The 13,917-nt window shown below is 35.3% G+C and overlaps 1 protein-coding gene across 1 annotated transcript in view; it reads right to left on the bottom strand.

Annotated features, from left to right (window-relative positions):
- The window catches only part of SNX13 (sorting nexin 13), a 49,942-nt gene that overhangs the window by 20,526 nt on the left and 15,499 nt on the right, over positions 1 to 13,917 (bottom strand). Inside the window, exons 9-15 of the mRNA XM_009326085.1 lie at positions 11,526 to 11,664; positions 10,903 to 10,991; positions 9,690 to 9,789; positions 8,522 to 8,715; positions 6,785 to 6,889; positions 5,085 to 5,217; positions 4,302 to 4,339 (exon numbers count right to left, since the gene is read on the bottom strand). Of these exons, the coding sequence (XP_009324360.1) occupies positions 4,302 to 4,339; positions 5,085 to 5,217; positions 6,785 to 6,889; positions 8,522 to 8,715; positions 9,690 to 9,789; positions 10,903 to 10,991; positions 11,526 to 11,664 (798 nt within the window). The remainder of the gene's footprint in view (positions 1 to 4,301; positions 4,340 to 5,084; positions 5,218 to 6,784; positions 6,890 to 8,521; positions 8,716 to 9,689; positions 9,790 to 10,902; positions 10,992 to 11,525; positions 11,665 to 13,917) is intronic.

Genomic DNA, 13,917 nt, shown 5'->3' with positions numbered 1-13,917 from the left:
TTGACCCTCATACAGTTGTCCTTGGCCCATCGATCCAGCCTGTCCAGGTCCCTCTGCAGAGCCTTCCTACCCTCAAGGACATCAACACTCCCGCCCAACTTGGTGTTGTCTGCAAACTTACTGAGGGTGCACTAGATCTCCTCATCCAGATCATTGATAAAGATATTAAATAGAACTGGCCCCAGTACTGAGCCCTGGGGAACACCACTTGCGACCGGCTACCAACTGGATTTAACTCCATTCACCACAATTCTTTGGACCCAGCCACCCAGCCAGTTTTTTACCCAGCGAAGCATACCCTCATCCAAGCCATGAGCAGCCAGTTTCTCCAGGAGAATGCTGTGGGAAATAGTGTCAAAGGCTTTGCTAAAGCCCAGGTAAACAACATCCACAGCCTTTCCCTCATCCACTAAGCGGGTCACCTTGTCATAGAAGGAGAGCAGGTTAGCCAAGTGGGACCTGCCTTTTATAAACCCATGCTGACTGGGCCTGATCACCTAGTTGTCCTGTACGTGCCACGTGATGGCACTCAAGATGATCTGCTCCATATGATCTGCTCCATGACCTTCCCCGGCACTGAGGTCAGACTGACAGGCCTGTAGTTCCCCAGATCCTTCTTCTGTCCCTTCTTGTATATGTCATCTGTGATGCCCGTCTAACAGACCTTTTGGGTTTATCTTTATACCATTCTGTTTTCTTTCAACTGACTTTAAGCACTACACAAAAGTTACAGTGCAGTAAAAGTTGACTAACTTCTCTGCTGTATGTAAAAAACAGTAAACAGTTTTCTCAGAAATTTCTTGCCTCGTAAAAAATGAGCAGGTATATCCTCAGCTGGCTAACGCTCTGTCTCCCTATTCAGTAATTATTGGGATCAAAAGAAGCCCAACAGGTCTTTTAGAGACGCTTCGCTATTATTTAAAATTAATACATCTGACTACTAAGATTTAATATAATAAAGCTCTGCAAGACCGTTGGGTGGAAAACTTGCATACACAACTGAAAGAAATGGAGGATGGGCCACCACTACACGTGTCATCCTAATCTTAAATTACCAGGTTAAAAAAAAAAATAATAAAAAAAAAGATGGAAGTACTTAAGTAGAATTCATAGGCACTGGGATCCCAGCTACTTTACATATTTTACCCCAAAATTCTAAAATTCTTCAAAGATACACATTCAGAATGAATATGCAGCTATCAGCTACCTTTTCTAATTTAACCAAGCCAGTTTAATAATGAGTTGCCACAAAAAGCTACCTAGAATGGGACCTACTGGGTAGGAGTGCCATACCTGTGTCAAACTAAAACCTCAATATATATCAATCAAGTTTAGAAACTCCCCTGTTTCCTTAAACATAAACCAATCTTATGTGATTACAATCAAAACATAGGTTGGACTTGAAAACGTTGTTATTTAAAGACTCTGCTCTTGCCCCTTCTTCATTTGAATCTATCATCTCCACAACATCCCTACATAATACTCCACTCCTTCCTTCTCAAGCTCTCCAGAGAGAACGGCTCTTCTCTGTTTCAACCCCTTCAATCAGTCTCTGCCTAAATATCCACCATGGAAGGTGAGAGGAATAACATTTCTGTTATAAAGTTTAGGTACTGAATAAATGGCATCGTTAAAAAGGTCTGAACACACTAACTATGCTTTAACATGTATTGCAGTAAGGAGTTGATAGTAATAGTCAACTGCTATAGTATTTTGTTTGCTATGAAATACTGTCATTAAACTATTGTTATATTTTTTAAAGAGCATCATTATTTCTTGTTTTCTTGCCTCCCTTCACTGTCACCCTAACAGTTCAGTTTTCTACCTAATAACTGAATGGGGTTCAAACTGACATATACTAATGACTGCCAGAAGCTTAACCCAGCCATTTCTGCTGCCATTCAAGGTCTCGGATATGTAACACTTGTGTAACTCCTTTTATTTTCTCAATGTAAAAGCAATATGTAAAGCTTACATTATGGATCGATTTAGATGAAATCTGCAAGAGTCTATAAATATTCTACAATGGTTTTCTACCCCCAAAATATGCCCTACTGGTTTAATATAGTAGATTAATGTGTCAAATTAAAAGGCAGAAATTAAGAAGATATTTTTGTAAAATAACTTTTCATCAAAATAGTTTTGAACCTTTCTTCCAAATAATCCTAAAATACATTCTTACAGTGGAAGTATAAACTGCAGGTGATGTATTTTATAATGGAAACTTTAGGAAACACTCAACTGCTGTGGCAAGGCAATATACAGCAACAATTAATACAAGTAAATGAAATGGTCGGAACTTGAGCAGACAGTTAGATATTAGGTCATATTAAATACATTGACATTACATATATTCACAGGAACACAGGTTAATTAAAAAGCAAAAATACCATACCACAACCCAATCTTATTTAATGCATTGTCATTAGCTAAAAGTACAGAAATTCCCTGACCTTTGAAGTAACCTTTCCAAGGTCTATTTTTCTTCATGTAACTGACTAACACAAGGGAGCTAAATTATGTGTACAGAAATTTACTCTTGACATGGAATTCAGCCAGAAAAAACTAATCTACCAGCATTCAAACACCTGTAAAAGCACTGAAAACCCTGAACAATATGGACTACAGAAAGCAAAAGTTCTTCTGCATAAACAGAGATTTATTACGCATTTCTGCTAGAATGTTCTTCTCTTTATAAAAATAATAAATGTAGTATTCTGCAAATATACTTTTCACAACAACAAAAATCAAGACTTTGAATTGTCCCATGCAAATATCTATTTGTATTGCAACAGTGCTTGATCAAGGCTTTAAGACTTTCTAGCTTAGTTTGGAAAGGCCACATGAAACTAAGCAGCAGATAACCACTAGCCAGATGAGCCACTGCAACAGCAAATCCCCATCTATAAAAATATGACTTTGATATGTCAGAACATTCTTAGAAAAAGTACTTTAAAAGATCTTTCAAATGTCTCTTAAGAGATTAATCAATTAAAAGAATCTCTTGTGAAACGTTACCAGAATTGTATGTAAATTTATAAAAAATACGGCTAAATTAAGTTTTCCTTCTGCATTTAACAGGAGTTTGTGTAAACTTTATCAGCTGACCACCTCCCCTTTTCTTCGTATTTCAAAATGTAAACAAGAGGAAAACAATAGGAAAAAAATTCCAGCTTCAAAAACAAATAAATAAACCCCACAAACAACCCCCACATGGAAACACATTTACATTTATGTTAAATGTATTCCTTTACAAAATAAACTCTATTCCTCTGCATGCAAGCATGATCTAACCAATGCACTGGAACTCCTAAGGAGCTACAGCATCTTCCAAGAATGAATTAGAAAGGCCTATGACTCACATAAGCCAGGAAATTGCATGCAGATTGCAAACCTTTCTAAAACTAAAAGATTTGGAAAAATACTCTCATATGCACAATTGAACCTTGGGTATCTTGTGGCTCAGCTACACATAGTCTGAAGAAACAAGAAGGATGGGAAGAAATACATCAAAAATTTTATGATTTTTTTTCTTTTTAAATAACTGTCATTTGATTTTCGGTTTAAAACATTTTAAACCCAGTAAGATCTATGTGGGACAGATTATTTGGAAAAAGTCTGGTAGAAGTATACAGTTCTCTTCATACATATGCAGCCACTAGTACACGCAGAAGTATATTTCAAATATTTAGGTACAGCCATGTAACAAAGAAAAGGTTCTGACAAACTAACCCACTCAAGAATTGCTTAAAAAAATTATACCAAAAATTGAACTTGAAATTGGTCAGATTAGAAAACAAAGATTCATATTTTGAATAAAGTCCAGACACTTTTATGCTACCAAATCACGTCCTAACTAAAAAAAAAAAAAAAATCAACCTGTAAAAATCTAATTAAATGCCTCATTTACAGTCTATTTGAATTTAATCCTTCGAGATTTCAGTTTCAAAGGATTTGTTTTCACCTATTATTCCCTAACTCCAAATTTATGTCTATTTAACAAAACAAACAGGGACAAGAAAGTATGCTTTGCATAAATTAACTATAGATTATTACTGTTTCTGTGAAAAACAATGCAAAATTTCATTAAACACAGGGCAAAGTACAAAAGGGACAGTTTTATCTTACAGATTAATTGATACCTTATGCGTGTTTCAATTTGATTCAAGAACTTTTTCAGAAATTAAACTGCAGTGAACTAAAACCTCTAACGTACATACTTTAAACTATTTTGTAACACTTTCCCTACCCTACCGTTAGGGAGAAAAAAAAAATAAATTTAAAGAAATCCAAGCACTTACCAGATTTATGCTGCCAGTAGGAGACCCATTAAAAGATTCTGGGAGCAGTGAGGAAGGGGAAAGGAAAAAACAGGTTAGAAGACTTTCTCCAAAGTAGGGCCACACACAAGAAATAAAAATGCAAAGACAAACCATTATGGAAAATAATGGACAACTGTGGCATTGGGCAAAATGTTGCACCTGACATATAACTACTTCAAATTTCCGATAAAGACACCTAAAGGAAAATGTATGTAAGTTTACACAGCTATAGATATGAAATAAATACTCCAGAAAACATTCCTTTTTAAGCTTATATCACCACACGAAATTGCTTCCTCAAGGAGTCAGTTTAATAGTTAAACAATTTCCATTAGATTTGTACTTCAGTTAGAGAAGAATGATTTTAATTGCTATAAAAAGCCACATCTCCTATGTACTTTCAATTTCTATTTCCAGATGAATATAGTTACGTATTAAAACAACCCAACATGTTGAAGTACCTCAAATATTTTTGAATAAAAAACGAGAATGAAAGAGTCGCACACTTATTTTAGCAACACGCTTGTTACCAACACTTGACAAAAAACATACATGAGATTAATAAAGTTACTGCAGAAAAAACTATTTGACTCCCAAAACAATTTACAAAAAAGCACAAGGAGGAAACATTAATGTAAAAGTCAGAGATAGTACAGGAACTTTTTGATTTCTCAAAAACAGTGTGGATAATTTTCTTATTTTCATTTTAAAGCAGAAAAAAGAATAGTCTCAGGAAATCCCCCTTACAGATGTAGAGCTCACCTCCTTCACCGTCATCTGATCCTCTGAAACTAGGATCCTTCAGCATATCCAGCTCAGCTAACATACGCACGTACAACACATTCTGTTTGAACGAAGGGTAGAATCTTTCATCTCGCAGCATCAATTCATACACCTTATTGAAATAAAAATGCCAACCTTAGAAATACTTATTACTTTTTTTGATTAATCAGACAAGCTTTCATAAATTCTACTTGACCAACATGTATCTGTGCATTCTATTATGTGTTTCTGAGTTTCCTTTAAAACCCTAATGTGAGTTTGTGAAATTTCAATTCAGGCTTAGTCTTAATGGAAAGGTTATGAGAACTAATTGTGCTAGAAGTATAATAGAGTCTCAGAAAATACCTTTCTAACTAGTGAGACATGCACGTTTAAGAAGGGAAGTAGCACGTTAACTGTAAACGTTTCGTTCCTCTCCTCTTAACCCTTCCAATTGCACTATAAACATACTTGGTCTTTACCCATTTCACAACAGGTTATCTCTCAGAGTCCTTCTTTGTTGATAAACTATAAACGTAGACCTGCAAACACTTAGGGGGAGAGGTGAGAAGAGGGAAAGGAAGGCAGGGAAAACACTGCATGCTACTTTCCTGAAAATTTCCAGTCCAGCCAATACAGTATAACCCTACCTCACAAAGATTTAACCACACCACCTCAAAAAGTTATCTATATAGCCTATACAGTGACAGTATATATACATATACACACATGTATCTATATGTAGTGGGAATTAATTCATAATATTTGGATACTCATGTCAACTCTAGAATATTTTAGTGATGATTTTTTTTTTCATGAAACACTTTGTACAAGTGCTATCACCTGGTAAGAATGGAAAAAAATTTAATGCCAGTCTGAGGAAGTCAATTAGTTTTGTAACACATGAGAAATTTATGCTCTTTTGCAGAAATCACACACAAGGCCCTTGTAACCTACTTTGGGCAATACAGATTTCACAAGGTGTTTTCATTGGTCTTAAATGTGGGCCTCAAGTACAATAGAGTGATTCTAAGTTCTACAGCTCATATCTCTAATTTTTAACATGAATGAGAACATTCAGTTAATGACCTAAATTAAAAACCTCTCAGACTGGGTATATAATTTACTGCCAGAATATTAATAATTCACTTTTTAAAAAAAAAATATATATATACTAGACTTGAGTGATAAAGTCTACGTATGCAGGTAGTAAAAAGACTGTTTTATCTTCAGTACTTGCTGCTTCTGAGTGCTACACTGTGCAGGCTTGCAAAACAGAACAGTCAAGTTAACTTCTGGAAAGAGATATAGAATTTAATATGGTAACATGGTTACATCCACCTTTGAAAAAGAGAGCTAAGACCACACCAAAATTGTACCACTTAGCTATTCTACACAGGCACTTTTCTTAAATTGGTGCATAAACACAAATAATAATCCCATAATTCTAAATTGTGCTTCATAATTAATTTCATACAGGACACCTAATCCTTCTGTCTATTGCTTTGAAAACCATGGGCTACGTATGGCTAAGCAGAACTTGGCAATTTAGAGTATGATTTTTATAGAACAGGAAAATGGTAAAACAGGTTTTAGTTTCAGATATTTGAGTTCCTTCCTCCTTTTTCAATGGCTGTAGTGGCATTTAATACTCTATAGCATTAACAGTTCTTATGAAATACGGGATGAATAGAGTATACCTTTCTCTGAATGTCATCAAAGATTTCAGGTGTTGGATCCTCATGGTTCAGTGTTTCTGCCAGTTTTGCTACTAAGTTGTCATCAATATTAACTCTCGGAGATGCCTGTCAGAGATCTAAATCAACTTTTGCAGCATAAAAATAAGCAAGCTTCTATTTTCACAAATAAAATCCAATCCAATTCTGCAATTCTCTAAGTAAACTACATTTCTTCTTGATGAGTATCTCTAGAACTCTCTAGAACACACAACAGTCAGACTCCCTCCTCCCCCCAAAATTAACTTCAGAGTTTGTATTAAAACTCAGAAGTTTCAGGATTAAATACTAAGAATCACCTCAAAAACAATTTATGTACATTATTTTGAAGCAACATCTAAACCAGATCTACACAGTCTTAAAAACAGATTTTATTTATTTATGAATATAAAGATCTAGATTCAGAAATTAAGAAAAAGGCAGTAAGAAAGTAAACGGATGAAGTCCTGAAGCATCTGAGGAAAGGCTAACAGTTTGTCAACTCTGCCAATTTCTGGAGACATTACCAGTAGCTGTAATCATGGTAGCTTTTTATGCAGACTCTATTACAGCTACCAGCATACTAACCATATCAGACATCAGATTTCCAGTCATCCCTTGCTAGACATATTTCAAACCACTGCCCATTAAACATTCTTTTAGATTGGCCCAAGTTCACTCACTTTCCTCATTTTCTGTAACAGACACAGGGAGCCAGCACTGAACCAGACCCAACATAGCTCACTTGATAGCATAGCTGAAAGGCTGAGTTCATCGGCTTTGGAATAGCTCTGGCGGTAGCTGGCTTCTGACTTCAAACTGGTGAGCATTCAGTCAGCTCAAAAACCCATCAGAGCAAGCTCTGCACAGTCCACCATGTTGATAGACTATTGAGGTGAAAAACTTATCAGAGCGAGCTCCGCACAGACCACCATGTCAACAGACTACTGAGGTGAAAAAACAAAGTGAAAGAAATGATGCGGAAGAGAAGCATAGAGAAGATATCTGAGGGATAATTTGTTGAGGGAAACTTTTGAGTGAGTTGAGAGGTGATTTTTATGCATATACAAATTCAGAACAAAGATGCTTTGTTAACACAAGTTGACAAGTGTTTTCTTTCACAGAAGACTCCGTTATTACAAGACTACTGGAAGCATTCAAGATTAGCCTATTGAAAGATACCCAATGGTGATATTTGAGCAATTTATAAAGACATTTGTAGAGAGGCACAGGAAGTTATTTCATTTGAAAACCCAATCTTAATCCAAGTTTGCACAAATATTGGGTTGCATTTTTTTTTTAAAAACATTTCTTATTAAGGGGGGAAAGGAGGGCAGGGTAAAAGGAAGGGCAAGGGGAAAGGACAGCATGCACAAAGGGACAGAATTTCTTATTCTTTCTTCACGTTTTCTCTAGTTTTTGTCTATTCTAGAAAGTCAGCTTCTGAGGAACATATTCAGTGCATTTGACAGTATAGTCAGGGCCAGTATGAGCCTTTTTAAATGGAGAGAGGGGGGGAAAAAAAGAGAAAAAAAAAAGAGGAAGGCATTTTCTTACTGCTTGACATAAGGAGAGAGAACATACACAAGTAATAGCTTAAACGTCAACTTGTAAACAACTTGTGCTACATCACATCCATTTCATATTAATGTAGCCATAACTACCAAAGAAACATCTGTACAAAGAATAAATTCCAAACAATGCAGAAATAAGTTTTCCTACCTTTTCTGACAAATATTGCTCATAGACTCCAAATGCAGCTGCTCTTAATAGACCCTTGGTTTGATTAGTCTGATGTTTTCCATCTTTCTGCCGGCTTTGAAGTACCTCCAGCTGTTGCTGTGCCGTAACCCTGTATCCTTCCACTGTCATCCAGAAAAACAGATGTGCTTGGCCACCAGTCTGCTGCATGTAATCTACAGAAAACAGCCACCACACAACCATAGTTATTGTTGTGCATCTTAGAATGAGAATTCTCTATGATGTTAACTACATATGGAACTCCAGGATCTGGTTATACATCTGCAATACTTGTCGTCTAGAGTCAAAAAATAAGAAGTACTATATACATATTGGTGATAATCAGTAAACAAAATTGGGAGCAAAGTCTAGGAACTAAGCACTGAATCCTCAAATGCACATGTAAAAAGTGAATCCATCATTACTGTGTGGATACAACAGCCCTATACAGCATGATACAAGTTGAGAGGAAGTCCAAACTGGTACTCTAACAAATCACGTGCATCTACTGCAATAAAAGGACTATTGCCACCAAAAAACTGATTGATATTCTTCGTGATGACCATCAGCAGCCCAAATAATTCACAGAAGAGTCTCAAGCATTAGAAAGTATTAAAAATTAATTATACTTTAATCCATCTATCAATTTCTTGATTGTATGATAAACCTAAAATAGCACATAAATTACTGCTGTATTTTAGCTTCTCAGACAACCTTCAATAGCCTTGTAATCCTCTAAACTTCAATCTAACATCTATAGTCATTAGCTTCAGTGATACCAGCAAAAGTAAGACTAACGACTGTCATAAGTTTCAGAATCATTCCAGTCACAAACCTCTAAGCAATTCTTGCAATGATTCTGTTCTAAACAGAATGAACTTGTTAAGCAATAGACTAAGAAAAATTGCAAGATCAGTCTTACAGAGAGATCGGTATTGAAACAAGCTTGATACAAGCTTTCAGAAGTAGCAAGTATGGTGTTCTGAACAGTTAATTACAGACTGATTTGCGAAAAAGGTTTTGGTTCCCTCTGGCAAGGGGCTTATACACATTTAGCTCTCAGTAGACACCTATATTTAGTGATTTCAAGTATACAGTCCTGTGAGTTAGCATATTCTTTATAAATAAAAGAGACCAGAAATTAACTTACCCATAAAAAATTGTAGTGCAACATTGTCTACCAGAATATGGTCCAGAGGGACTGTGCAAAGTTTTCCAAAGTTTGCTGCCAGTTTCACAGTATCTATTTCCTGTAAGATACAGTTCAGCATGTTCATAAGCTTTATTTTTTTAAAAATTAGCTTTTAAAACTTGTGCTTACCACAAAGCAAACATAATAAAAAGTAATTTGTATTATATATAATAAAGCAGCCTCTCAAAGGTTAGTTATTTTCACAATCACTAATAAGTGAAGATCAAGATCATAAGGTCATGTTCTCATAACTATTTGCCTTCAACATGGATGATTTCTGCTACCTGGGAAGCTGGCTTTGAACATGGCCATTATTGTAATACCATACAGGCCTAATTAACCCCAAATCCCTCACCAACAGTGACAGTAGCATGAATTAACAAGATGAACAATTTCAGAATTTGATGGGATGCAGGTCACCACAACTTAAATTCATCTCTGCCCAACTTTCTTCTGTTAGCATGACATTTCTTGGTATTACAGTAATGCTTCTGGATCCAGCTGTAGAATACTTAAACATTTCAACAGTCAATATGCACAAGTTTACATTATCTTGGAGCCACGTCTAAGTCCAATCAAGAGAGTCAAGAAACTATGCAAAGTCAAACATACTGACTCTGTCAGCCTTAAAATATAAAACGAAATATAAAACAAGCAAACAGAACAACATTAGGTTCTCAAATTTAACATCTAGTTTGCCTTAGGCTTTTCACTGAACTAAAGAGGTAAATGTCTGACAAAAGGCAATACATGGAGTCTACAAGGCATTGCAAAATAATCACAAGTGTTACCTTTATCAACAAGAAAAAGAGATCTCTGCCAAAGACAAAGCTTGAGGCACACAAGGTATGCATTGGAGCCGCGAAAAAGAACTGAATCTCGGTGTATTTATACAAAGATACTTTGTGTCTATGTAACATTTTAGTTTAACTCTTGTATTGAGAAGAATAGTTTTAAGATGTACTGACATACCTAAACTGCTAAAGCCAGAATCCAAAAAACTCTAAACATGTGAACCTTTAGAAAAATTTTCCATATTAAAACTGCAAATACAAGACTCACTTCAGTTGCAAGTTGTGTTTCCAGACGCAAGAATTAAAAAGCTACACCGAACCAGTAAGTTGTTTGCAACTTCACTCTTTTGGAACTAAAATAATTCTAAAATACTTACTTTTCCTGACTGCAATCTCTGAATTCTTGAATCACATACTTTAATAACATATAATAAACTGTTTATTTGATTTTTTATAGTGTTGATATCTGAAAGCAAAACCAAACAAGATTAAGCAATGCAGATGAGTATATAAACTTCTGTACTGAAATGCTCTAAAAATATAATACAAAAAGTGACACAACACATACAAAACACATCAGCTTTGAAGAGAAGGGGTGTTTTCAGTTTAAATACCTTACTGCTGAAAGTCAACAAGAAGAAATATTTTTCTCTTTCCTTTTACACATCAACTGTTAACTGACTACCCATTAATACCTAAAGTATTAGTGAAATTCAGAACCACCAGTCAGGCAAGTTTCTATTCAGTGGCAGTAACATCTAATCAATTAGTCTATATTTATAAAAAAAAAAAAAAAAAAAAAAGAGACGGACAGATGGTAAAAAGGACCTGTTTTCAACACATAAGAAGATTCAAGTTTTAATGGTTTACGTATTTTTTTTTTAAATAACAATATTTTATACTATGCTGCATCAGAGTTTGTATTTTCTAAATTTTTTGAATGTTCTTCAGAGATCATGCTGGCAAATGCATTTCATATTTTGTACAACACAGTACTAACCATCTCCTGCTGTATCTAGAGATCGAAGATATTGCAGTTCTTCACTTGCTTTATCTTTCACTGCTTCCAACTCTCCTATATTATCACTTAATTTAATAATATTCATAAAGGCCTCATAGTTACAGTTGGAATCACGAATCTGAAACAGAAAATTTTACAGTGCGAATAATGCAAAACAGGTAAAAGCAGACGACGTGATTTTTCATTAAATGAATTCTTTTGACACAGCACTGCAAAGTGGCATTTTGAAAACACTTTGATGCTTCTAAACCCTCCTCTTGATACTAAAATTGTCCATGGACCAAGAAAGAAGCAGCATGCACACAGTCAAAACCTATTTCACACCACCATTTTCTGTTTTCAGGAAGTACAACAAAGACACATGGAACGTGTGTCAACCTACTTAATAAAGATCTTGTCCAAAATTTAACCCACCTTCTTCTGCTATTACCCATCTACTTAGCTAAGTAGGCAGAAACTGATGAGACCACTGAAAAGGCTTCAACTTTGCCAAGGTCCCCTGCAAGTGTACATGCTCCCAATGTAATGGCTTCTTAAGATACAGAATTACAAAAAGAATTAAAATATTCTACAGTGTAACCATAACCTACTGGGGGAGAGAAGGAAGAAAAAAAAAAATAAAAAAGGAAATGACTGAATTAATAACCTCTCTGAAACCCTAATTCTGATACCCCTTGTAAATACTACTAAGCTATTTCAATACATACTATTTTCCCAGTATTGGCACAGGCTGAACCTGCTCTGGGGACTCAAAGGAATTTCTGCAAGTGAAGGAAGCCTGCTGTGCTGCTGAGGTCACTGGAAACTGTGTTGTGAATGCAGCATGGAGATCAGGAGAAGGTTGGCAGCTTTACAGCATGTACACGCAGGTGCAGAGGGCTGAGTTCTAATGCTGTCTTTACCATCTGAAGCCAAAAAAATCACTTCACCCACATCCTTTATAAATGCTCACTTTGATATGGAAATGTAACACTCGGTCTGTACTGCAGAAGTGCATTGACATGAGCTGCATGAGCAGAGAGAATAAAGAGTGGATACCTTTGACCGAGGTTAACGGAAAATCTTCCTAGAAATCTGTTTTGAAAAAAATAATAGTACAAGCAATACTTGAACTTTGAACATTTTGTAAAAATGTGAATTTCACAGTGAAGAGACAAGTTTGGATTAACTTCTAATTTTATATTGAAGCTTTATATTTTATTGCAAGAGAATTAGTACCGAACTAAGGTGTGCCTAGAAACATGGAATTAAACTTCTCATTTTCAGAGATAAATTTGTTCGTTCAAATCTGATTTTATGTCAAAGGTTCCAAAAGGAACCAGAATTTGAGTCATGTCTACTTTTGACCTCAATTTCTGCAACAATCTTCATTTCATAAGACTTGTATTAAATTTTTGAAAGCATTTATTCTCCCTTATCTTCCCCCCCAGCACATTTACTTCCTCATCTCAGAAAGCAATTATGAAAATTAATATTTGGGACATCACCATCATAACAGAAAGCTTTATAAAAACCTCAGAATTCTATTTTTGGATGCAGCCGGGGGCAGTGCGCAGTAAATAAAGAATGAGGCCAAGTTACAAATAAAGAACATGCGTAGGAGGAAAGGGTAAACAAAAATTTAAAAGCTTGGTCCATATGAGCAGCAGTATTTTTTCATATTAAAGCTAGGTTCCTGCAAGAAAAGCAGCATGCAAACTTTTACATAAAATGGAGGTGGCTGGAGTGAATGAAACATTGTACATGTACACTTGAATTCATTCCATATGTAAGAATTTTTACTGTGAACTCTGAGGGCGTTTTCAGCGTAGTACTTGAATGCACACTCTAAGACTAAAATATATGGATAAATATAGAGAGAACGTGGAGAAAGGAAAAAAAATTAAAACTTGACTCATGACCTACAAAGGATAATAAACCATAAAAGTAAGTTTCAACTTGCTTTGCAAAAAATCAGTAACATTAAAGTGTGAACATTCTATTTATGTTAATTTTACTACATATTATTTCTTTAAAAGTTGGGGGTTTTTTGCAGGTGCATTAGAGAGATATTGACGTAAAGACTTTATTTCTTCCCATTCAGTTAAATTATTAAGAATTACCACAAATATCCCTAAAAAAAAAAAAACATCCTGAGATTCCTTAGCAAAGAAAAAAAAAATTTTTTTTTTTAAATCTTACTACTTTTCATTCTGGAGGCCTCTTAAGCTTTAAAGGACACACTGAAAAAAAGAGCCAAGGAAAAAACCTTCCAAGGTTACTGCCATACTTCCTGAACAGCTAAGTAAATCAGTCAGAGGACTCAGCTTTACACTTTGCCATACATCTGTCCTGAGTCAGCCAACTTTTGCCAAACCACCACAACAGAGGA

The sequence above is a fragment of the Pygoscelis adeliae genome, unplaced genomic scaffold, assembly GCF_000699105.1.
Source record: "Pygoscelis adeliae isolate BGI_AS28 unplaced genomic scaffold, ASM69910v1 Scaffold15, whole genome shotgun sequence".
In the NCBI taxonomy this organism is placed as follows: Eukaryota; Metazoa; Chordata; class Aves; order Sphenisciformes; family Spheniscidae; genus Pygoscelis; species Pygoscelis adeliae.
Note: the sequence above shows the minus strand (reverse complement) of the source record. Positions and strands in the feature narration are given on the sequence as shown.